Source organism: Sinocyclocheilus rhinocerous, unplaced genomic scaffold (genome assembly GCF_001515625.1).
Source record: "Sinocyclocheilus rhinocerous isolate Xijiao unplaced genomic scaffold, SAMN03320098_v1.1 scaffold1624, whole genome shotgun sequence".
In the NCBI taxonomy this organism is placed as follows: domain Eukaryota; kingdom Metazoa; phylum Chordata; class Actinopteri; order Cypriniformes; family Cyprinidae; genus Sinocyclocheilus; species Sinocyclocheilus rhinocerous.
In genome coordinates, this window is record NW_015639527.1 from 1,295,971 (window position 1) to 1,318,445 (window position 22,475).

Below are 22,475 nucleotides of genomic sequence, written 5' to 3' on the forward strand. Positions count from 1 at the left end.
ATCATGAAGAGCTTTGTGTTGAAGCACGAGGAGCTTGTCACGCAGCCCCGGGGTGTACCGACGAAACATGCTATCAGATTGTGCTACCAAAAATATATTTTCATTGTTTTAAGGGTAAGGGTAGGTATGGACGGGTAGGGGTAGATATGGACACATGAATAAGATGCTGGTAGCACAATCTGATAGGTAGCATTTTTCGCTATCGATTTGTGCTACCTATCTTTTTAATGGGAGGTAGCACAATCTGAGCGGGTAGCACAAATCGTCAGAACACCGGCTGAAACCTTTGAGGCAGAGTATTATTATTATTATTATTATTATTATTTATCCTGCTAAAGGGGAAAGAGAGAAAAAAAACGAAATTTCTAAGTAAAGGAAAGGGAACGAACCAGGAAATAAACTATGATTGCACAAACGCCCAGCAGGGGGCGATACACACACAGAATACGAATCGCCAAAAAATAAGGAAGTAGAAAATGTGTCTACAGCATAATATGAAACGAAAGCCACTAAAGACAAAGGTCACATAGTAAGTGCTTTTCAGGCTTAAAAACGTTCATGTTTAAAGACCACATGCGCAGAGGAAGTGACATCCAAAAAGTGCGCTTGGTTTAAGTCTTATTTAACATTTTTATTTTTTCATGCCTTAGAAGATTCGTCAGGCATAACATCCACACGTTACATAAAATAGTTTATTTAATTTTCTGCACTATTTATAAAAAAAGGCACACTGACTTTTGAATATCAGAAGGCCAAACCTTGATAACAGGGCAAGCAGCAACCATTTCAGGTTAAAAAGACACATTTGTAATATAATGATGAAATATCATGGCAGTCGAGGGAACACTTCAAAGTCATTAAACTGTAAACACATTGCAATAAAGCACACATAATAAAATGCTTCTTTACATTCAGTAAAAAATAATGTAAACCAGCAGTGACTGAAATGTAAAAACAGTACATACAGTATATACAAAAATTGGTAGCTATATTCATCATCTTTTAGTGAGCACCATTGTTCATAACAGAACTGCAAAATCAGTTCAGTCTCTTATGAGGATTCAGAACCTGCTGAATTTTCCTCTAAAGTTCAGTCTCCTTGACACAAGCTCCGTCAAGTTTGTTAAAAGCTGCTGTTGTTGAACTGTCTTGTGTTTCAGTGATCACATCCACTGTAGCTACTGAAGTTGCTGTATTCTGTGGAGGTTCTTCCAATTTGTATTCTGTGAAATTTGAGTTCCAAAAGCCTAGACAGAAAATCAAGTGAAACACGAAATATCAATAGTTTGTAAAGACACAAAAGCTTATATGTTTGAACTACAAGATTAGGTGGTTTCAGCGGTTGTACCTTGTCTTCTCCTTTCCTGGGACTGCTTTTCTTCATGACTGGATTTTGATTTGCTGCTTTCCACAGACTGGTCTGGTTCTTCATTCTCTGTTATAACAACAGATTAAAATTAAAAATTGAATCCAGAATTAAATCTCAGCTAAACTCTAGAATATAATTGAAGCTTGATGTAAAGTATAAATATTTAACTAATCTTATATTACCTTTTTTCCAGGCTAAATGTGCCTTTTGCAGTCTGAACAAGAAGAAGATGACTACAATAAGCAAACATATAACAAGGCTTGTGACCAGCAGGATCAGCAGTGGTGAGCTTTCCTTTCGATCTTGTTTGCCAAAACCTGCAAATACACAAAGTAATACTGCAATCAGTAATTCATGTCCTTTACACGTTGCTTTGATTTTCATTTAGACATTTATGTGAGCGCAAGATAGAAATTAGTTTTGCTGGTTTGTTCATAAGCATTTTGTTTTTCATGAGCTTCACACCTTGTGAGTTAGTGTAATTTTTGGTCAGGAATTCATCAGGTGAATTTGAAGAGTTTATGTTGTGTGCTGAAATGCAAAGATAGATCTGAGATCAACTTCACCATATAAAATAAGCAAGATTAATTATATTTTATGTTCCGTATATTATGTTAAATATTAAACAATGACATTTTAAAACACTTACTTGTCAAGCTTATATTGGTTGCTGTGGAATGTTCCTCTACTAAAAGAGATCACAAAGCAAATCAGCGAACAAACACTGAAAGTGTCTTATAAAAACACATACTAACTTTTAGGTGAAATGGAAATATTGGAAATGAGTATTTGATCATGCATATTCGCATATTTATACCTTGTATGCTGTTTGAGGTAGTGCTGTCTCTTGTTGGGAGCACTTCAGTACTTTCTGAAATTGATGACAGTTCCACATGTGCTGTAATCAGATGGTGTATTTGTTAAACAGTTGCTGAGATATCAGAGATAAGCAGAATGCTCAAATGAAAAAAAAACTCAAATGCCTTGAAACGACTGTGTGCAGTATTCAAAATCTACCAGAAGATGGAGGCAGAGAGATACAAGGAGCAAAAGCAATTTCCATTCTGTGGTTTTATGTGAAACCATTGCACAAAAGGGGATTCTGCGTTCGTTTTTATGTAAGCTACATTTAAAATATTCTGTCATTATCAGACTCTTTTGAGATAGCTAGTTTATTTAGTGTAATTGGTGCGGCCATTAAGAAATGAAATGACCTATACTAAGACATGAAATGAAGAGAAACACCCACCTGTACTGCTAATGACAGGAGCAGAAGTGGCTGTGACCATTACATCAGGTTTTAGCTCATCTCTAGTACTGGAGTACCTTGTCGTGGAGGCCGTAACAGCTATGCAAAAGTACAATAAAAACATTTAATTACTCCGAAATCCCATCAGAAAATGGTTTGACTGTTTACTTGTAAGAATCTGGCTTAGTGTTTGTTATAAATATTTAGTGCATCTGTTCTGGATGGGGAACACAGTTGTTTTGTTCAAAGAAATAGTTTCCCTGACATCATGTGACTGACCACTCTAACGTGAACCACACATTCACTTAAATAGGAAACTACCAAATACTCTGAAGTGTAGATGAACTTTCCCTGTGCAGCACAGCCAAACAAAATCCCCAAATCTTTCAGTTCCCCTTTCTAATACTGGCTAATGTCTTTTATGGCGAATTGCCACTGTTTTTGGTCACATGCTTGGAACATCAGTGGTGGTGTTGGTGAGGTTAGTTCAACTATCAATTCTAGTTAGTGGTCTCTGCTATTCCTGCAGTTGGTTATATGTAGCCTACCATTTGTGTCTACTTACAGTGATTTTCAATAATGACGAAATTTATCAGTTGTTTTGGGAGAGCTGTATGTTTTGCCAGGCACATCACCGTTGCTTTCCTGATATGAGTTTTGACTGTTAAGAGGCTAATTGCCAGTGACCTGTTGGATCTTTCCTCCCGCAAGGTATTGGGTAGAGCTGTTAGGACAAAACAGAGTGCATATATTCAGTAATCTATGATTTATTATTCAAATAGTCTGAGAAACACCCTAGATTTACTATTGATAGTACTATTGTTTGCATTTGTCCTTAGCTGACCTATTTCAGAATATTGTGGTTCCTCTATTTTCACGAGGTATTCGTTTCTCAGTGATAGAAATGTCAGAAGTCATGGGAATTTTGTTTGCACAGTATGTCTTTCAGTAATATTTTTTAATTTTTGAAAGTCATAGTCACCAAGCGTTTATCTGATCAAAAATCTTACTGACTCCAAAATCTCTCTCTCTCTCTCTCTCACACACACACACACACACACACACACACACACACGTGTGTGTGTGTGTGTGTGTAGGTATGTGTGTAAGTATGTGTGTACACCTGTCTGCCCCCCTAACTGTCTGCCTACTCTGACACTTCTCGTAACTTACCTTCGATTTCAACCCCACTGATTTGCCAAGAGAGCACAGGTGGGTGGCCATTCGCTGCCGCTGAACACTTGATGATTGTTTTATCTTTATACTCTGCCATTTCTATTTTTGGAATTTCTGTGATCCAAACAAAAAGAGTTTAATTTCATATTTAATAGTCATATTTGATGCATGTTTTTGGAAAAGATGAGAAGTAAATATACTTACCTAATACTTTTACTTTAAATCTTTTTGAAATGACTTTATTGTCATACAGTAGACATCTGTAAAGCCCTTCATCTTTTAAGGTAACTTTAGACATGTGTAATGTATATTCAGAGCTGCTTAAATGAAAAATGCTGCTCCTTGAGTCTCTTAGAGCTGTAGGGGAACGTGAAATACAGTTTTAATGTTTATGAGATACAATAAAGAGGAAATGTAAATGTGTTTGAAATACATTCTTCAATATACAGTGTTCACGCCCTCACCTTTTTCATTGTTAAAGAACAAAAGATGGCCTTGTGGATTTCTCCACTCCATGTGTCCATTCTCACTGAAGTTTTTTCGAGGGCATCTCAATACCAGCGTTTCTCCTTCTGCCACTGTAAGATACTTTGTTGCCAGACATTTTCTTATGCCTGTTCAGAATGAAGAGAAGTAAGTCAGTATCATCATGTTTTAAACAAAGCTTCTTACATAATTGGCATTCCTCTTTGAATCAAACAACCTAAAACAGTAATGAATGCTAAATGCAGTCAATAGGCTAGTTGAATGGAAGAACAGTAGGTTGATAGGGGGCAGATAAGACCACAGACACCCTACGCTCTGCTACGACTCATTTGTGTTTTCTTGCCGCTTTTAGGAGCTGCGGCTGAAAGTGAGAGGGGGCCATACTTTGCAATAGAGAGAAAAAGTGACTGCTGTCAGTGGTCTTTTATTTTCTTGTGTGGTTCGTTCTTGCAGCGAGAGAAAACTTGCCACTGTCACACATAAAGCGACATTCTCGTGCTGGAACAGGAAACAGTGGTCTTAAAATGTTACTCACAGATGTGTACACATATAAACAGATGTAGTTCTAAATCCGGCTACATGGAGGTGTGATTTTTTTAGTCATATGTAAAAAAACAGTAACAGTAGTACAGTAAAGCTCTTACAGTGCAATGCTTAATTTTATTCAGTTGATTTGTTTTTCTGTTATTCACCTTTGAATTTAATTTAATAGAATAATTAATTAATTTTGAAATATGTGCAATATATTCACTGATACTGTCTTTCCTTATTTAGGACAATTATTGAAAAGCTTCACGTCCTCTGCTGTGTTGATACTATATGCATCTTTGCAAGAATATTTTCCTGTTTCTATAACAACACGGTGAGCTAACTTACACTGAAAAAAAATGGTAACCTAAAAATGGTAACAACTAAATTAACTGGTCTTATTAAAGCCAAAACGGTTATTAATATTGCTGAATCAACCTAAATACATTCATTTATGCCAACAAAACTACATTTTATAAGTTGAATAAGGTATAAATAGCTCTCTGAAGGAACAATTGCAGGTTACCACTTTAGTTTATGCACAGCGTATAAACTAAAGTTATATCATTCAACCAATCCAATAAGAATGACAAAATGAGTTGAAAAAAAAAAGTTCAAATCATGTAAAAATCTATCATATGCCATCATACGATAAAGCATTTAATGCACTGACATACAACTGAAACCTTCTCTTACGATGTAACCTACCCAAACATAACTACCCATGCAAACTACCTAAAGGTATCAGGTAAATATGATCACAAACTAGTCAACCACAACGCTACTTTAAAAGTCAGAGATGTAGCCTAAACCAATGTAAATAAGAAATAAGTTTGTCTTACCTCCTACGATCAACATCAAAGTGTGAGTAACTAAGACTGTTTTGATCTCCATACTGCAGCTCTTTAACTCTGAAGCTCACTTCCTCTGCTTAGACTCTTTTAAAGAGAGCGGCTTCCATGACATCATGAAATGTCACGGTCTTTTCCCCTGTGCGACTTTATGTGTGAAGTTTCAGGGGCATTTCGGCCGGTCACTGGTTCTCTTTTAGCAAAATTACACTCACCCCCTTTTGACCTTTTGAAGTTCTTTAAGTTATTAAGTTCTTCTTAAGTTATTAAGTAATTCAGACTTCAGTTCTGACTGGCGTCAGTTTTCTTAATAATTCCACAGTATATAAATGCTGTATATAATATAATATAATATAATATAATATAATATAATAAATTCTTTAAATTATAAAACTATATGTTTATAATGCATTAAATTATAAGACTATAAGTTTCTTTCAAAAACTTACATTTTAACATAGGCAGTTTCAAATGTCTACTGAAGTTTCGATGTAATAACTCCCCTCCTACAGTTGATAAATAAAAAAACCTTCTTCCAGTTGTGATGAATCATCTAGTATCTAATTTAACCCTGGAAATAAGGATTTCTAAGAATTTTTACATAAAAAACAAAAAACAAAGAAACCATTCTATTTACTGATATTATTTTTATATTTATTTCTGTTTAATTCTGTAGATTTCTTCTCTAAATCCTGTAATTCGATATTTATGTCAAGAAACAATCAAGAATTTATAGGTGTCCATTAACCATGATTAACCATCTAATGGTGTTCTATTGACAATTAAAAAATATTTTTAGCATCTCTACGACAGCACCCATGGCAGCGTCACCAAAAGTGTCATCACTGTCTGGTATGATTACACAAAAATGCTAAACAACTCGGCAGGAACAGGAAGGTCTTTATTAGGTGTGTGAGGGAAAAAAATCACATGATCAAATTTCACACTACCCACTGACCACTTCAACTGTGTGGGCAAAAAAAAAAAAAAAAAAAAACTTCCCCATTTTGAAACAAGTTTACATGCATGTAAACGTCAGACAGGCAGCAATGTAGCTAACACAATTGAGTATTAATACAGATGTTACTGTGTAATGTGTTCATTTCGGTCTTTTCATTAGGTATATTATAAAGCATATTCTAGCCTATTTTATTATAGTCAGTAGTTTTGTTCTGGCACCAAGGGCCAGTTTACACAATGCTAGTTTATTATGAGTAAAATATAAAGCTGTGATATTTTCTGGCTAGGACATGCCATCAAGGACAATGTATGATACATGTCATATTAGTCAACTGCAGTGAATGAGATGCTGAAGGCCAAGAAGATTCTCATAGCTTACCACAAGTTTCAAATTAAGTTTCTTCGCAGGAATTATGTGGTCAGAACAATTGTAAAATCTTTATTTGACCCTCTAACTCTAGCACTCTCTATTCTAATTCTATTCTTTATATAAAAAAAAAAAAAAAAAAAACTTCCCCATTTTGATACACAACCTAAATAGAGTTCACGTCAGACAGGCAGCAATGTAGCTAACACAATTGAGTATTAATACAGATGTTACTGTGTAATGTGTTCATTTCGGTCTTTTCATTAGGTATATTATAAAGCATATTCTAGCCTATTTTATTATAGTCAGTAGTTTTGTTCTGGCACCAAGGGCCAGTTTACACAATGCTAGTTTATTATGAGTAAAATATAAAGCTGTGATATTTTCTGGCTAGGACATGCCATCAAGGACAATGTATGATACATGTCATATTAGTCAACTGCAGTGAATGAGATGCTGAAGGCCAAGAAGATTCTCATAGCTTACCACAAGTTTCAAATTAAGTTTCTTCGCAGGAATTATGTGGTCAGAACAATTGTAAAATCCTGAAAGCCTTGTTTTAATAAATGTCTGATGTGATTGTTTACATTGTGGCTGGGTTGTTACCACTGATCTATAATAGAGAACATTATAAGTAGATCAGTGGTTGTTACCAAGAATGTGTGTATTAACAGCGTTTAGAAGTCAACTCAAGCTGAGGGAGCGCCATCTAGTGGCTGCTGATTCGAAACAAACGATGACAGATAATTACTTCAAATATTTCACATATTATGGTTAAAGTTTTTGTCAAATAGTTATTTTGAGTATGCGAATGCATAGGCCTACTGTATGCATTGTATGCTGTATATATAGGGAACTGTACAAAAAAATGGCATATATGAGGTTGATACCGCCATTATGTTTAACTTACTCGCTACTGTTGTTCAGTTACCGTTGTTGCTGTACTGTATTTGCATGTATTATAAATATAGGCATATTAAACGAGATACACGAAACGAAGAAACCTAACGCAAAAAAAAGCATCTTGATGCACTAATCAGATGTTTAGTCGAGACTTTTATTTTGACAGGTTTTGCGAATCTGATCTGACCCGGTGATGATTCAAGCGCACATGAGCATATTACACAAAAAAATGTGCGAAAACAGCTGGAAACTTCTAGCAGAACGCCACTCATTAATAACTAACCACTCCTACCAGTAAACCAGAGAGTGTAAATACTTTTAACCTACAGTACCTGACAGGATGTCTGTTATTGAGGAGGAACGAGTCCGCGGTGGTGTTTTTAAGGACATTAATGCAGAAGATGAAGATCAGCAACCTACAGTGATCGAGAGTTTGTGCATGAACTGTTATGAAAATGTAAATGTCCAGATTATTATTATTAAAGTAATACATATATTTTTCTAAACTAGTAAAAAATGTCAATGTTATGTTTTGTCCAGGGAAGCACACGTCTACTGCTTACTAAGATCCCTTTCTTCAAAGAAATCATCATCAGCTCTTTCACATGTCCACACTGTAACTGGACCAACACAGAAATCCAGTCTGCTGGTCGGATACAAGAACAGGGTGTGCTGTACACCTTACAAGTGAAGACCAAAGAGGTATGCATCTCCTGTTAAAGTGTGTTAGATATTTATTATCTGATCATTTATGTCATGTTGCCACATTTGAAGTTGCTCTCAGGAATAAGCAAAGCAAATCGTTTTTCGTTTGTGCAGGACATGAACCGAGAGGTTGTGAAGTCCGACAGTGCGTCCACCAGAATTCCACAACTTGATTTTGAAATTCCTGCTTTCACACAGAACGGCTGTAAGTTTTTCCCTTTTGACCTCTAACTGAAGTAGAAGTCTGTTGAATCTTCAGAATAATATTTTGGAAAGTTCCAGTTTAATAAAATGCAGTTTGATCAATAATTTTGTCTTCTTTCTGATTGTTCAGCTTTGTCAACAATCGAGGGCCTTCTGGACAGAGCAGTGGCGGGTTTAGAACAAGACCAACCTATTAGAAAGGTGTGTGTTTTATTTGTGAATGAGTTTCACAAATTTGAGATCAATTGTGTTACGACAGAAACCCATCATTTATGTTGCAAGAGCATACATTATATAGGTATATTGGTCAAAGACGAGTTCCATTTTGGTGTATCTATCAAATTAAATTTACAAAAGTGATTTTATATACACCGAAAGCATAGTAAATCCAAGTACAGTGTCTGCTTTAATGTTTCAAATAACTTTTTTTGAAAATAAAATATCAAAACATGGGTGAAATAATAGGTGTGAAGGATTTGTTATGCGAAGAGTACTGTTTATGTGACTCTGTTTCTTTCTACATTTCAGGCAACAGATCCAGTTGTAGCTGAAAAAATAGAGGAATTCATCCAGAGGTTCAAAAAACTTAAAGAAGTAGAAGAGGAATTCACATTAGTATGTCTTGCAGATAGTAAACTGCAGAAAGATTCAATGCAACTGACAAAAGATTAAACACTGTTGCTAGTTTATTATCATCAAGTTAGAACTAACGAATAACTAATTTGATTTCTATCAACAGATTATTGATGATTCATCAGGGAACAGTTTTATTGAGAATCCATTTGCGCCTGAGAAAGACATGGCTCTCACTGTCACACATTACAAAAGGACGCCTGAACACAACGCTGCACTAGGAATAGAGGTTAGAAGCTGCTACAGCATCTGCTGTTGACTTCAGCTGTGTGTGAAAAACGGCAAGATCTCAGTTTCTTCAACTTCTTTCATCTCTTTTTAAAGGTAGAGGAAGAAGAAAATGACGAAAAGCCTGGCAGTGATCTAGATACAATGAGAAATGAGGTATTAGTGTTCAACACTAACTGCCCAGAATGCAACGCCCCAGCCAATACAAACATGAAGCTTGTTCGTATCCTTTAAAGTATACTAGAAAATTACATACATTTTCAGATGATTCTTTATGTGGTAAATTGCTAAACAAAATTAAATGGAGGCTTTCCATGTAGGTTTTTTTTATTTTTTTATATATATCCTCCTTTACCAGTTTATTTTAATTTAGAGAAATTTGTTGTATTCGATGGTTCCAAGCAAGCGATTTGCAGGTGTGGCTAAAATTTAGTGGTAAATTTGGTATGATATTCTTTTGTGGAAATAACAGTGTATAAAAATGCTGCATAGAGAAATGGTACGTCAAAATAGTCTAGCTGTTGTGCATCATAATTTAACCCAACTGCAGAAATCCAACACTTTAAAGAGGTCATTATAATGGCCACTAATTGTGACAGCTGCAGACATCGCACCAATGAGGTGGGAATAATGAACTATACTTCAGAATTATACTTCTGTTTAGTTTACTTATATATACTTCTTTTGCTGTTTCCCTGTCATATATTGTTTTTGAATGACATTAAATAGGTGAAATCTGGAGGAGCCACAGAAGAGCTGGGAACCAGAATAACACTCCACTTAACTGACCCTTCAGATATGTCCAGAGACCTGCTGAAGGTGGATTCATCTCACAACAACTTTGAGAGACACTATGTGAACATCTTTTACATTTTATTGTCATAACTATCGTCATTAATATATGTATGTGTGTTTCAGTCAGAGACGTGTAGCGTGTTAATTCCTGAGCTGGAGTTTGAGTTGGGGATGGCAGCTCTCGGAGGGAAGTTCACTACGCTGGAAGGACTTCTCAAGGACATCAAAGATCTGGTAGGAATCAAAGCCCAGCTAACAATGTTTGTTGTTATCAACAAACAGCTCCTTTTATGCTTATTTTATGCTTTTATGCTTATTTTAGATTGTTTCAAAAAAACCCTTCATGTGTGGAGACAGCTCTACAGCAGATAGAGCCGAGAAACTGGAACTCTTTGGGCAAAAGATTGACAAGGTTTGAAATATATTACATTTCTGTTAATGTTCCTCGCTGTTAAAAGCAATGACAATATTCTCAATATGATGTCTAAAAAAGGAGCTTGCTTTATCATTTTTGAAAAAAAATATAGAATTACTGAAAAAATAAATATGTAAATAGTTTATATAATTTGTTTGTAATAGATTATATAAATATTATTATATAAATAGAATTAGTCATTTATACAATTACAAAAAGTTTCTTCTTTGAATATTTCATATATATGCATATACATTTTTTAAATACTTTATATTTTTTTTCTGGAGTCTTAATGCATTGTATTTACAAAATGTTTCTTAGATAATAGCAGGGGAAATGGATGTGCACATTATCCTGGATGATCCTGCAGGAAATAGTTATCTTCAGGTGAGCTAGGAGCAACATTTTTTTATTATTTTTTTTATTTTTTATTTAAAGGATCTTATTATAATATCTCATGGTTAAGTGTAGGATTTATTGTTTTGAATCTGTTTGATTTCAGAATCAGAATCAGAATCAGAATGAGCTTTATTGCCAGGTATGTTTACACATACGAGGAATTTGTTTTAAATATATTTTAAAATATGTATGTTTTAATTTTTCTCTGAAGGCTAACCATTCACACCTTTTTGCAGAATGTTTATGCGCCAGATCCAGATCCAGAAATGAAGATTGAGAAGTACACCAGGACCTTTGAGCAGAACGAAGACTTGGGGCTGAATGACATGAAAACAGAAGGGTATGCAGAGAAATAGGCTTAAAGTTAGAGAAAAATGGAGATTATATCTTGTTATATGCCAAATTCTGTCAAAACCATTATATAGCATTATTTAATTCACTTTTACATTTATTGTAATATCTCATGTAATTAGCACTTCTGAAAACCATAATGTCTTTTAAAGGCAGCGTTATGATTTGATATTATTTTTGCTTGAATAAGTGTAAGGTGCTGAATTTTCCTTGCTGTCTGTGACAATTTTTAAGTTATAAGTTTTGGTCATCTTGGCTATGAAGCTCTTGTGTTAATTACCAGTATAACAACAGAATTGTTAGAAAGTTTTTGAAGTACTTAAAACTACAGACACTTAATAAAGTAGTCTTAAGCACACTGGATGTGAATTCTTTGGACGCATTTTCATTTTCATGTAATTAGACTGACTCATAAAGGCTGTAATATAATAAGTTATGTTTGTACAATAAAACGGTATGGTATAAGTATGGTGCTGATCTGTACACTTTGAGTTCAGTGAGATATCTAATTAACAATGGCTTCAGCATGACATCAAACCCGAATGCAACTTATAATAGATTTTATGACCATATTGGAACATGCAGTTACACTGCTGACGATGCATTCGGTTTCAATTATCTGGCTCTTTAGTGTACATTGTGTTTTTCTAATTAGTCAATTATTTATTCTTTATTATTGTTAATACTGATAAATGGCACCATTTGGTGAGTGTCAGAAAAATAGCTCCCAACAAAGCCATTACAGCACAGTCCTTTACCAGCGAACAAGTGTTCACAGGGCATTGTTTGCATACCTGTTTACTGCCATTCATTCTCAAGTGATCAATGAATAAAAAAAGACATGTAAATTTGCATAAATATGTAAATGACATTCTGCTTTTTTTGGCACAATAATGACTCATTTGCTCTGCATATTGGTTATTAAAATTATGTAAATGTAACGGATTCTATAGAGTAGAATCAGTTATATATTTTATTTGTAAGTAAATATTACTAACTCAGTGTGTGACATGGCATGTCTGATGTCAGCATGGTGGTGGCAATGAGAGGGGACCCCTTCATGTACACTAACTTCTGTCTAAATATTCAGCTCATAAATTTGCCATTTTAATGAACTTTCTATTTTTAGAAAGGAAGCAATATTCATTTCTTAATGTAAAAAATACAAAGTGCTCCTTAAATGTAGCACACTTCAAACGCTTCTAATTAGAGCTTCTCTTTTAGACCATTCAAGTCATGCAACTTCGAGAAAAACAATGAATCACGGGTTCTTTGAGCCTTCCACTGGCACTTAACATTTATTGAAAGTTGAACAGCAGATAAAAGGACATGACTTGCATGTAATTTGAAGCAGTGACAAATGTAACCAGCATTGGTCCATATACGATGGAATACTTATGTTCATTCACCACACAAATGGAGCCCCCCCCCCTTCTTTCTCAGTAAGGATAGTCCACCGTGATGGCAGGTTAAATGTCCCATGGCCATTTATAGCCAGTGGTGGTGTAGATCTCGTGTGAGGGAGTGCGTCTGTCCAATAGAGCAATTATCAACACCAAAAAAAAAAAAATCAAAGTTTACAAGATGCAGCTGTCATCTTCATTAAAACATACACAATATAAGCTGAAGTAGAAAACATAACATTACTTGGACTCAAACTAGCGGAGCTGCGTTTGTGTCATTGTCCATGATCGCAAAGCCTCGTTATTTGCTCTTGGCTTGCTTCTCGGTTTTCTTGGGCAGCAGCACTGCCTGGATGTTTGGAAGTACTCCGCCCTGGGCGATGGTAACACCGCCTAAAAGCTTGTTGAGCTCTTCGTCGTTGCGGACAGCCAGCTGCAGGTGACGGGGGATGATTCTTGTTTTCTTGTTGTCTCGGGCTGCGTTCCCTGCCAGCTCGAGGATCTCAGCCGTTAGGTATTCCAGGACAGCGGCCAAATACACGGGGGCTCCTGCGCCTACGCGCTCGGCGTAATTTCCCTTGCGTAATAATCTGTGTACACGTCCGACTGGAAATTGAAGTCCAGCTCTGGATGAACGAGACTTGGCTTTTGCGCGGGCCTTCCCACCGGTTTTACCTCTTCCAGACATGTTTTGACAACAAAGGAACCGCCTGTTTGGTTAGTAGTAGCGTCCCGTTTAGTGAGGCTAGTCAAATGTACTTTCGTTTATGAGGTAAGCAGGGATTGGTATTTATACCCGGACGTGTGCTCTGACTGGATGGTTTCACTCTAAAACAAGCAACCAATCGCCGCTCAAAATTTAGTCCATGACGTTAGAAAGTCATCCTATCAAAACCGAGACTGCTCGCGCTAATTTGCATGCCGACTCTATAAATAAGAGGCTAAATGTACGCAGCAAGTTCGCATACCGTAAAGATCCTGTGACAGCTGAGCTTTTGTGAAAAACCGACACAATGCCTGACCCTGCGAAATCAGCACCCGCTCCCAAAAAGGGGTCTAAAAAAGCTGTCACCAAGACCCAGAAGAAGGGGGATAAGAAAAGGCGTAAAACCAGGAAAGAGAGTTATGCAATTTACGTGTACAAAGTACTGAAACAAGTCCATCCGGACACTGGTATCTCCTCAAAGGCGATGGGCATTATGAATTCGTTCGTAAACGACATCTTCGAGCGCATCGCCGGAGAAGCCTCGCGCCTGGCGCATTACAACAAGCGCTCCACTATCACATCCCGGGAGATCCAGACGGCCGTGCGCCTGCTCCTGCCGGGAGAGCTTGCCAAACACGCCGTGTCTGAGGGCACAAAGGCCGTGACCAAATACACAAGCTCCAAGTGAAAGTGAACAAACAAGACGGACTGGAATCTATCTCTAATGATGGAAGACGAAAACCATCCACTGTTGTTTGATATCCGCATGAGGGACCTCTGGTACATCTTGATAAAACGCAGCTCTGGAAGAGCACAGACACAGTGCTTTCCATATGTAACACCAACATTCACCTGAGGCTGTTCCTGTTTGATCGTATTTGCACGTGTGAACACTTGTACTGTACTATTATGGCATATGGTCGTCATTTGTTAACTCCTGTGGCTGTAAACTCAAGTTACCAGAGGGAAACACTGTGGCTTTGGGTTTTATTGATTTCTTGTTGACAAACAAGGCTGTACTGTATTCATACTGAAAAATGTCTTATGCCTTAATGTTTCTTTATAACTACCCTGTCATTTACCATAAATAAATACATTGGTTAATGGTAACTACAAGCAGATTTGCGAGTTTTCCTGCCTGGTAATGTGTAGTTTATTACTATGACATAAATTGCGCCATAAACGAAAGTGGCGACATAAAGCCGAATATTTATTACGAAAAAGGCGCTTTTATTACAGCACTATTTATTCGAAGTATGCTTTCGTTTAAAATGCGTTTTTAAACGACGTTGCAGTATCTACGAAAGTTTATAAGAGCGCTAATAAGACGCTTAATTGGCTTGCGAGCAGAACTCGCCCGAGGAGGTAACCATAGCAACAGGAAGGAAGGCTGCTCGAGTATTGGAGGATACATGAACAAAACAAGCATTCATTATTCATTATTTATGACTTTATTATAGATTTACCCATCAAACATAAAAGAAAACAATAGTGTTTCATTTAAAACGTCTTTATAATGTCTGTTGGATAACTGAGGCAGCAAAACACCGATTAGTCAGGTAATTCACATAGCCTACTGTATGAAATGAATGTTTTAAATATGGATTTATGCTCCTCTGATCCACCTTTGAATTAGGGACTGAGGTGGGTCAGTGCTGGCATATTTTAGTGTTATGCAGCATTGCATTTTTACAAACAACTTTATAGAGGCACAGAGCCACTTCAGAGCAGATTTAACTCAGAAAACCTATGAAAATTAATCATGGTTTTACTACAAATAAAACCAAAAACTTTGGTAACCATGGTAAACACAAATTAACAATGGTTTTGCTACACTAACCATAGTTTAACCATGGTATTTGTAGTAAAACTGTGGTTATACAAATGGTAATCAATACGCCAAAAAACATGGTTACTATAAAACCACAGTTAATTTTCGTAAGGGATTACTTTAAAGCAGATGACTTAAAAGTACTAATGAGGAAATCTCAGGTTACATTGAAATCAGGACATTTGTACACTTTATTGTATGATTTGTTCCCTGTGATTTCATCCAGCTTGTGTTACTGGGACATATAATGGAGGGAGATGATTTGATCATGACACCCCTGCAGGCAGAGAGAGAATGCTGAGAATAATCCACATGATCATGTTTTGACATTTGGCCTTGAATAAATGCATATGGCGCACATCAAGTAACCACAATGGGTAAATTACTTGAGGAATTTAATTACCTATGCATATTTTCATGATATTATTTTGCAAATGACAATTCAGTGAATCTGAATAGATGAGTGAATAGATCGGTGGTTTACCATAACCGCCATGGCATTAACCAGGAGTCTTTGAAGTTCCTGCAGATGTAGGATATTTATATATCGGAATACTATATATTGTATTAGGGCCCAGGTTGGCTGGTCCAGAAGATTAAAAATGAAACAATGTGAGTAAGGAACCAGATAGTCAGATGGCCAGTGTCTTAGAAGATCACAGCAAAATCCCCAGAGTTAAATCAACTCTGCTCAGAGTACATATTGTCCCAATCTACAGAGTGTTAAAGTAACACTGAAGCCGAGTTAAAGTTAATGGGATAATTAAGCAATTAATTAATTGATGAGTGAGCATTAGTAAAGAAAACCTGCTGTTAACAATGTTGAAGATGAACAACTACTGCTCAGGCTTTTAGACATGAAAACGTATCACATAATCCTCAACAGTGGTAACTCTGCTTCAGTGTTACTTTAACACTCTGTAGATTGGGACAATATGTACTCTGAGCAGAGTTGATTTAACTCTGGGGATTTTGCTGTATACGTTGTTCCTTTCACGTGTAGTTTTAAGAGGGGCTCTCTTTGTTGAAATAACACTCTGACGATGGCAGGCTTTGTCTGAAAGGGTGTGAAATCTATTTCTAAAAAACGATGATGTGACGAGAACTTTTCTCACGAAGACTGCATACCTGAAACCACATACACTAAAAAGGGATATTGAGAGTGTGTGTGTGCGCGTGTATTTTATGAAAAATAATATGAATAGGTTAGACAACTAACACTGCTTTTATTATCGGTTTAAAGGGGTCATATGATGCGATTTCAATTTTTCCTTTCTCTTTGGAGTGTTACAAGCTCTTGGTGCATAAAGAAGATCTGTAAAGTTGCAAAGACTAAAGTCTCAAATCCAAAGAGATATTCTTTATAAAAGTTGAGTCAGCCACGCCTACCTAAAACGGCTCGTTCTAACACACCCCACATGTCTACGTCACGATGTGAGAAGATTTGCATAACGCCGCCCAAACGTTCACGCAAAGAAAGAAGGCGTAACTTAAAAATATTTGGCTGCACAACTGTTGATAATTCTAATAATAAATCAGCATATTAGAATGATTTGGGCATAGGGGAGAAACAATAATGTACAGTATGTGGAAAATAATGTGTTTTTTGAACCTTAAACCGCATAAACACATTTCATTACACCAAATACACAAAATAATGTTCTTTTTAGCAACATCATATGACCCCTTTAAGGAAGGTATTATGAATACAATAGTTCAGAGTTCTGAAATTACAATACAGGTTATTTACTTTTTGGACCGGATTTTATCATCCTTTTGTGAAAATAAGAAGATGCGTATATAATTATTCTCAACCAGTTATTTACTGTATTATTTTTTTTCTATAATACAAATATATAATTTTTATATTAATTTTATTATATAAATGTAATTTATAACAAGGCATTTTTTCAACAAATGAACCATAAATCTGTTAGAATAGTCCTAAAATATAGACTTTATTAGTGTGACATAATGTGTCATTAGAATAGACCATGTGTTTCATTAAGTCCTGTTTTATAACTTGACCATCTTTTGTCTTGAAGAGGACATATTTGTTGCATATCGCTTTGTTATAATAGCACAGTTAAGTGCAGCCTGATACACAGTGATATAATGCATTTATAGAAAATAACTGTGCTATATGAGCAGCAAGATTCTCCTAGTATTCCAGACATGTTACCTGATACTGAACTTACACTGATCTTCTTAAAGCTCCTCGTGTTCCTCCTCTGACGTCCCTTATTTCTCATAACCCCCTGTCGTGTTTCTGGTGCCCTCCCTCACACCTATAGATAGAAAGAGGCCTGTATAAATAGCTATATCATCATAAACACAGAGAGACAAACAACAAAAAGAGAGAAGGTGAACAAGGTAATACATGATTTAAGTTCTAAGTCCTAATATTGATGTTATTTATTTATTTTGTTTGTTTATTTGTTTAGGGTTTTCTTTATTCTGAAATTGTGTAAAATTTTATTTAGATACGTATTTGCATTTATTATATGTGCTTTATCTTTTTTAATTAAAAAAATATTTGTATTTAATCTATATCTATCATAAAATTAATTGAATTTGTAATATACACTATATACATATACACACACACACACACACACACACACACACACACATATATATTACAGAGCTGGGTAGTAACTGACTACATGTAATCTGGATTACTTAATCAGATTCCAAAAATTAAGTACTTGTTATTAGATTGTTACATTTTAAAATTAAAAAAAAATAATTGTCAGCCGAATCTCGTTTACCTAATATATTTATTTGAAGTCCCCCTGAGATTTTAAGGTAATAAATTAATAATTTAGTATCACATTCACAAGTTCACGGATCTCTGACTTGGTTAATGGTCACATGACATGCAGGTAAACATGATATTGTTAGTGTTTTATTTTGATTGTTGTTATTTTAAAATTATTTATTTTAATTTTACATTTTTAATGATTTAATTATTAGCTTTTCATTAAACTCACAAACCCCCCCTGCAGTTCCTTTACAATCCCCAGTTTAAGAAATCTTGACATAACATAATGTTTAGTGCCCTTCATAATGTTAATAACAAGAAATGTAATATATATATATATATATATATATATATATATATTTGCATATTTATATCAATATGGTACAAGATTATCCTATTTAAATCAATATGTTAAACGAGTTAGGTCAAAAGTAATCTAAAAGTATTCAAAAATGTAGTCTATATATATATCACACTATCTACACTATTTAATATATGTATTTTTTTATGTTGTTTAAAACAGGAGTCAGATGTTCTTTGTTGGCGCTCTCCTTCATCAAAATCAAAAACGTGTGACCAGTGATATTAGGCTCATTTGAATTGCTACATTCAGTACTTGTTGGTGACACCTGAACACAGAACAGAAAACCTGTTGCGTGATTCAATTGTAAGTAGTTGTTTTTGCTTTTAAAATCTGTTTTTGAGTGAATCGAGGTCAAGGTGATAATGTGATGTGTGGGATTTTCCCTGCAGCCAGAGCATCATGTGGCCAGCCCTCCTAGTGTGTCAGCTCGTCCTGATTCTCCAGTCAGAGGCTCAGAGTCCCTGCCTCACCCACCCAACATTCAGAGACCCGGGTCAGTCAAAGCATACATGTATCCTCTCCTCTTCTCCTCTTCCTCTTTGTACATCCTTAATTCTCTCATCACTATCTCACCTTTCATTTCCTTTGGAACCACAAAGGAAATCGAGACCACCCAGCAATTTGAGGAGTGTTTTCTTAAACATGCAGTATTCATTTAATTATGTGTCTTCCTTTTAGTTATGGTTCATGTGGTTTTAAATGTCCTAGCAGCATAAAGAGCATCATATATTTCCATTCCAAAGATGTGCAAACAATAAACAGCATAAGAGCTTGCTGTGACAACTGTTTTCTTTCTTTCTTTTTTTATTTTAATTTTTTTTTACAGACAGCTCTGATATTACAGTTGTGTGTGGCACAAACAGGATGGATTTGCAGATTTTGCTGTGCCCCATGTACTTCTATGGATACAATGAATCCATGGTGGCTCTTAATAGTCAGTTTGGCAAACCTGAGTGCAGAGGAACCGCTGACTGGACCGTCGACCCACCTGTAGTGAAATTCCAGTTCTACATCACTGAACCATACATATCTGTCTGCTCCAATAAGCTGACGGTATGAGACATTTTACAGCATATGTAATAAAAATAATAGTTGTTATAATACATAATAATACATTTATACAATAATACATAATTTTATTATAAAGTCATATATATATATATATACAGTATATATACTACCCGGTCAAAGGTTTGGGATCAGAACGATTTTTTATGTTTTTTACAGGAGTTTCTTGTGCTCATCAAGGCTGCATTTATTTGATAAAAAATACAGGGAAAAAATTTAATATTGTGAAATATTATTATGATGTAAAATAATGTTTTTCTATTTAAAATAGAAACCATTATTTTAAATGTATATTTGGTAAATTAATATTAATTGTATTTGTTATTAAATTAGTTACTTTTATGGGGGGGTTTTTTTCAGAATTTTTTATATTCTGACCTGGAAAAACTTATAAAATACTTCAGTTATACATAATTAGTCAATCCCAACCCAGTTTCTGTTACAGTAAACATTTTGGTTTATCTAAAGTTGCCTTGCAGTATATTCGTTTCTTTGATATTCAAAAGGTGTATCTCATGTAATCTAACAGATCACCGATGAGATCGGATCTGGGCTGTTCTCAGACTTCTCCAGTGTTCAGTCTGTGAACATCTCTGGAGTGGTCAATACTCAGGACGTGAATGCTGGAACCATCACCTACTGGCAGGAGATCAAATACCTCTTTTCCTGTAGATACCCACTGCAGTACATGGTCAACAACACGGAGATGAGTGTGTGAGTGGAGTGAACATGAACAGTGAGGTCCCAACGGTCTGAGACTACACTGAAAACCTGGGATTCATGGTTCAAAAAAAAAATATACAGTGGGTACGGAAAGTATTCAGACCCCCTTAAATTTTTCACTCTTTGTTATATTGCAGCCATTTGCTAAAATCATTTAAGTTAATTTTTTTTCCTCATTAATGTACACACAGCACCCCATATTGACAGAAAAACACAGAATTGTTGACATCTTTGCAGATTTATTAAAAAAGAAAAACTGAAAAATGCTCAGTATTTAGTAGAAGCACCCATTTGATCTAATACAGCCATGAGTCTTTTTGGGAAAGATGCAACAAGTTTTTCACACATGGATTTGGGGATCCTCTGCCATTCCTCCTTGCAAATCCTCTCCAGTTCTGTCAGGTTGGACGGTAAACGTTGGTGGACAGCCATTTTTAGGTCTCTCCAGAGATGCTCAATTGGGTTTAAGTCAGGGATCTGGCTGGGCCATTCAAGAACAGTAACAGAGTTGTTGTGAAGCCACTCCTTCGTTATTTTAGCTGTGTGCTTAGGGTCATTGTCTTGTTGGAAGGTAAACCTTAGTTCCAGTCTGAGGTCCTGAGCACTCTGGAGAAGGTTTTCGCCCAGGATATCCCTGTACTTGGCCGCATTCATCTTTCCCTCGATTGCAACCAGTCGTCCTGTCCCTGCAGCTGAAAAACACCCCCACAGCATGATGCTGCCACCACCATGCTTCACTGTTGGGACTGTATTGGACAGGTGCCTGGTTTTCTCCACACATACCGCTTAGAATTAAGGAGGAAAAAAAATTAACTTAAATGATTTTAGCAAATGGCTGCAATATAACAAAGAGTGAAAAATTTAAGGGGGTCTGAATACTTTCCGTACCCACTGTATATATATATTAATCCATGAAATGAAGAATAAATGTTTACACTATTTTTAATAATCAAATAAGCAACTTTGTGACCATCTGAATGTTGTACAAAAGGTCAGATGTTCTTCCTTGCATCAAACTTCCACAAAAATACTAATTTTATGAATTTGTAATGCAGCAAAATGCAAAATAAAAGTGTTTTCAGTGATCTCAGACTTTTGGCTTCCACTGTATGTCTTAATATGTGAAATCTGTTCAGTCTAAATGATTTAATGAATTACTCACTAATCATTTACACACAAACATCTGTTGTTCTGCAGATCTGGAGTGAGTTTGGCAATTAAAGACAATAATGGTAGTTTCATCAGCACTCTGAGCATGGTTCTTTTTGAGGTATAATATGTTCCTTTGGCTCAGTTTAGCAATGACTTTCATCATAACACATTATTGGAACTGGCCAACTGCACGTGTTCTTAACTGTCTTTCTGCACTGACTCAAAGGACTACACATATACCACTCGTCTCTTCATACCTCCAACGGGTCTCATGCTGAAAACCAGGGTTTTTGTGGAAGTGCGAGCCACTAATCTCACAGAGAGGTACTTTGTTCAGTTTGAGAATATTTTGAATTATGTTATTCATCATAAGGTGGCCTATGACATGATACAAATAGTGCCCAGGACAGAGGAGTGGCACCCAAAAAAAAAAAATTTTATATATATATATAAAATATTATAATTTCCCCCCATAAAGGTTCAATGTTCTTTTGGATCGATGCTATACAACCACAAGTCCTTACCCAGGAAACAGCACATCATTTGACCTGTTTGTCGGGTATGTGTGAAGACTTAAATCTTTGTTTCGGTTACACTTTTTAACTAATATTTAATATTTGAATCTAATTTTTGCACTGACTTAAGCAAAGATGATTGCGAGGATGATTCAGGTACAAATATGCATCTGAAAGTGATTCCACAGCTCAGTTAAATCCAGTGCTGGGTACACTTACAAACTGTACAAACTGTAGGATTGCAAATTACATGACAGAAATTGTAGTTAATAACATAATCTATTGCATGAAACATTTGAAACATTTTAATTTGACGGCTTTTATCATTAC

At 35.7% G+C, this 22,475-nt stretch overlaps 5 protein-coding genes across 5 annotated transcripts; 3 read left to right on the forward strand and 2 right to left on the reverse strand.

Moving 5' to 3' along the window:
* Positions 1–952: 952 nt before the first annotated feature.
* Positions 953–5,891, reverse strand: LOC107751400 (cytotoxic and regulatory T-cell molecule-like). Its single transcript, XM_016567130.1, has 12 exons — positions 5,651–5,891; positions 4,259–4,408; positions 3,999–4,151; positions 3,792–3,908; positions 3,184–3,342; positions 2,619–2,717; positions 2,187–2,267; positions 2,019–2,057; positions 1,835–1,900; positions 1,552–1,686; positions 1,349–1,435; positions 953–1,247 (listed from the first exon to the last, which is right to left on the reverse strand). The coding sequence occupies exons 1-12, from the start codon at positions 5,700–5,702 to the stop codon at positions 1,084–1,086; spliced, it is 1,302 nt and encodes a 433-aa protein (XP_016422616.1). The 5' UTR covers positions 5,703–5,891; the 3' UTR covers positions 953–1,083.
* On the forward strand, positions 5,035–13,231 carry LOC107751399 (zinc finger protein ZPR1-like). The gene is made up of 15 exons (XM_016567129.1): positions 5,035–5,142; positions 8,056–8,346; positions 8,430–8,591; positions 8,709–8,799; positions 8,929–8,999; positions 9,327–9,413; positions 9,538–9,660; positions 9,756–9,882; positions 10,210–10,280; positions 10,389–10,478; positions 10,578–10,688; positions 10,777–10,866; positions 11,191–11,256; positions 11,372–11,407; positions 11,505–13,231. The coding sequence occupies exons 2-15, from the start codon at positions 8,230–8,232 to the stop codon at positions 11,622–11,624; spliced, it is 1,362 nt and encodes a 453-aa protein (XP_016422615.1). The 5' UTR covers positions 5,035–5,142; positions 8,056–8,229; the 3' UTR covers positions 11,625–13,231.
* Positions 12,888–13,794, reverse strand: LOC107751401 (histone H2A). The gene is made up of 2 exons (XM_016567131.1): positions 13,267–13,794; positions 12,888–13,149 (listed from the first exon to the last, which is right to left on the reverse strand). The coding sequence occupies exon 1, from the start codon at positions 13,708–13,710 to the stop codon at positions 13,324–13,326; it is 387 nt and encodes a 128-aa protein (XP_016422617.1). The 5' UTR covers positions 13,711–13,794; the 3' UTR covers positions 12,888–13,149; positions 13,267–13,323.
* Positions 13,795–13,866: 72 nt separating this feature from the next.
* Positions 13,867–14,890, forward strand: LOC107751402 (histone H2B 3-like). The gene has a single exon (XM_016567132.1). The coding sequence runs from the start codon at positions 14,036–14,038 to the stop codon at positions 14,414–14,416; it is 381 nt and encodes a 126-aa protein (XP_016422618.1). The 5' UTR covers positions 13,867–14,035; the 3' UTR covers positions 14,417–14,890.
* Positions 14,891–17,909: 3,019 nt separating this feature from the next.
* Positions 17,910–22,342, forward strand: LOC107751407 (zona pellucida-like domain-containing protein 1). Its single transcript, XM_016567136.1, has 9 exons — positions 17,910–17,932; positions 18,847–18,990; positions 19,077–19,180; positions 19,514–19,740; positions 20,285–20,469; positions 21,676–21,748; positions 21,857–21,954; positions 22,109–22,189; positions 22,276–22,342. Exons 3-9 carry the CDS (start codon positions 19,087–19,089, stop codon positions 22,340–22,342), a joined length of 825 nt encoding a protein of 274 aa, XP_016422622.1. The 5' UTR covers positions 17,910–17,932; positions 18,847–18,990; positions 19,077–19,086.
* The last annotated feature ends 133 nt before the right edge of the window (positions 22,343–22,475 follow it).

Bases quoted from the DNA above. Each gene is read 5' to 3' on its own strand.
- LOC107751407 (XM_016567136.1), top strand. From the start codon at position 19,087: ATGTGGCCAGCCCTCCTAGTGTGTCAGCTCGTCCTGATTCTCCAGTCA. The intron at 21,749-21,856 runs GTATAATATGTT...ACTGACTCAAAG, and splicing joins TGAGCATGGTTCTTTTTGAG to GACTACACATATACCACTCG. The intron at 22,190-22,275 runs GTATGTGTGAAG...CACTGACTTAAG, and splicing joins TCATTTGACCTGTTTGTCGG to CAAAGATGATTGCGAGGATG.
- LOC107751401 (XM_016567131.1), bottom strand. From the start codon at position 13,710: ATGTCTGGAAGAGGTAAAACCGGTGGGAAGGCCCGCGCAAAAGCCAAG.
- LOC107751400 (XM_016567130.1), bottom strand. From the start codon at position 5,702: ATGGAGATCAAAACAGTCTTAGTTACTCACACTTTGATGTTGATCGTA. The intron at 4,409-5,650 runs GTAAGACAAACT...CATTCTGAACAG, and splicing joins TTTGATGTTGATCGTAGGAG to GCATAAGAAAATGTCTGGCA. The intron at 1,901-2,018 runs GTAAGTGTTTTA...TTTGCATTTCAG, and splicing joins AACCAATATAAGCTTGACAA to CACACAACATAAACTCTTCA.
- LOC107751399 (XM_016567129.1), top strand. From the start codon at position 8,230: ATGTCTGTTATTGAGGAGGAACGAGTCCGCGGTGGTGTTTTTAAGGAC. The intron at 9,414-9,537 runs GTATGTCTTGCA...TTCTATCAACAG, and splicing joins TAGAAGAGGAATTCACATTA to ATTATTGATGATTCATCAGG. The intron at 10,867-11,190 runs GTTTGAAATATA...AATGTTTCTTAG, and splicing joins TTGGGCAAAAGATTGACAAG to ATAATAGCAGGGGAAATGGA.
- LOC107751402 (XM_016567132.1), top strand. From the start codon at position 14,036: ATGCCTGACCCTGCGAAATCAGCACCCGCTCCCAAAAAGGGGTCTAAA.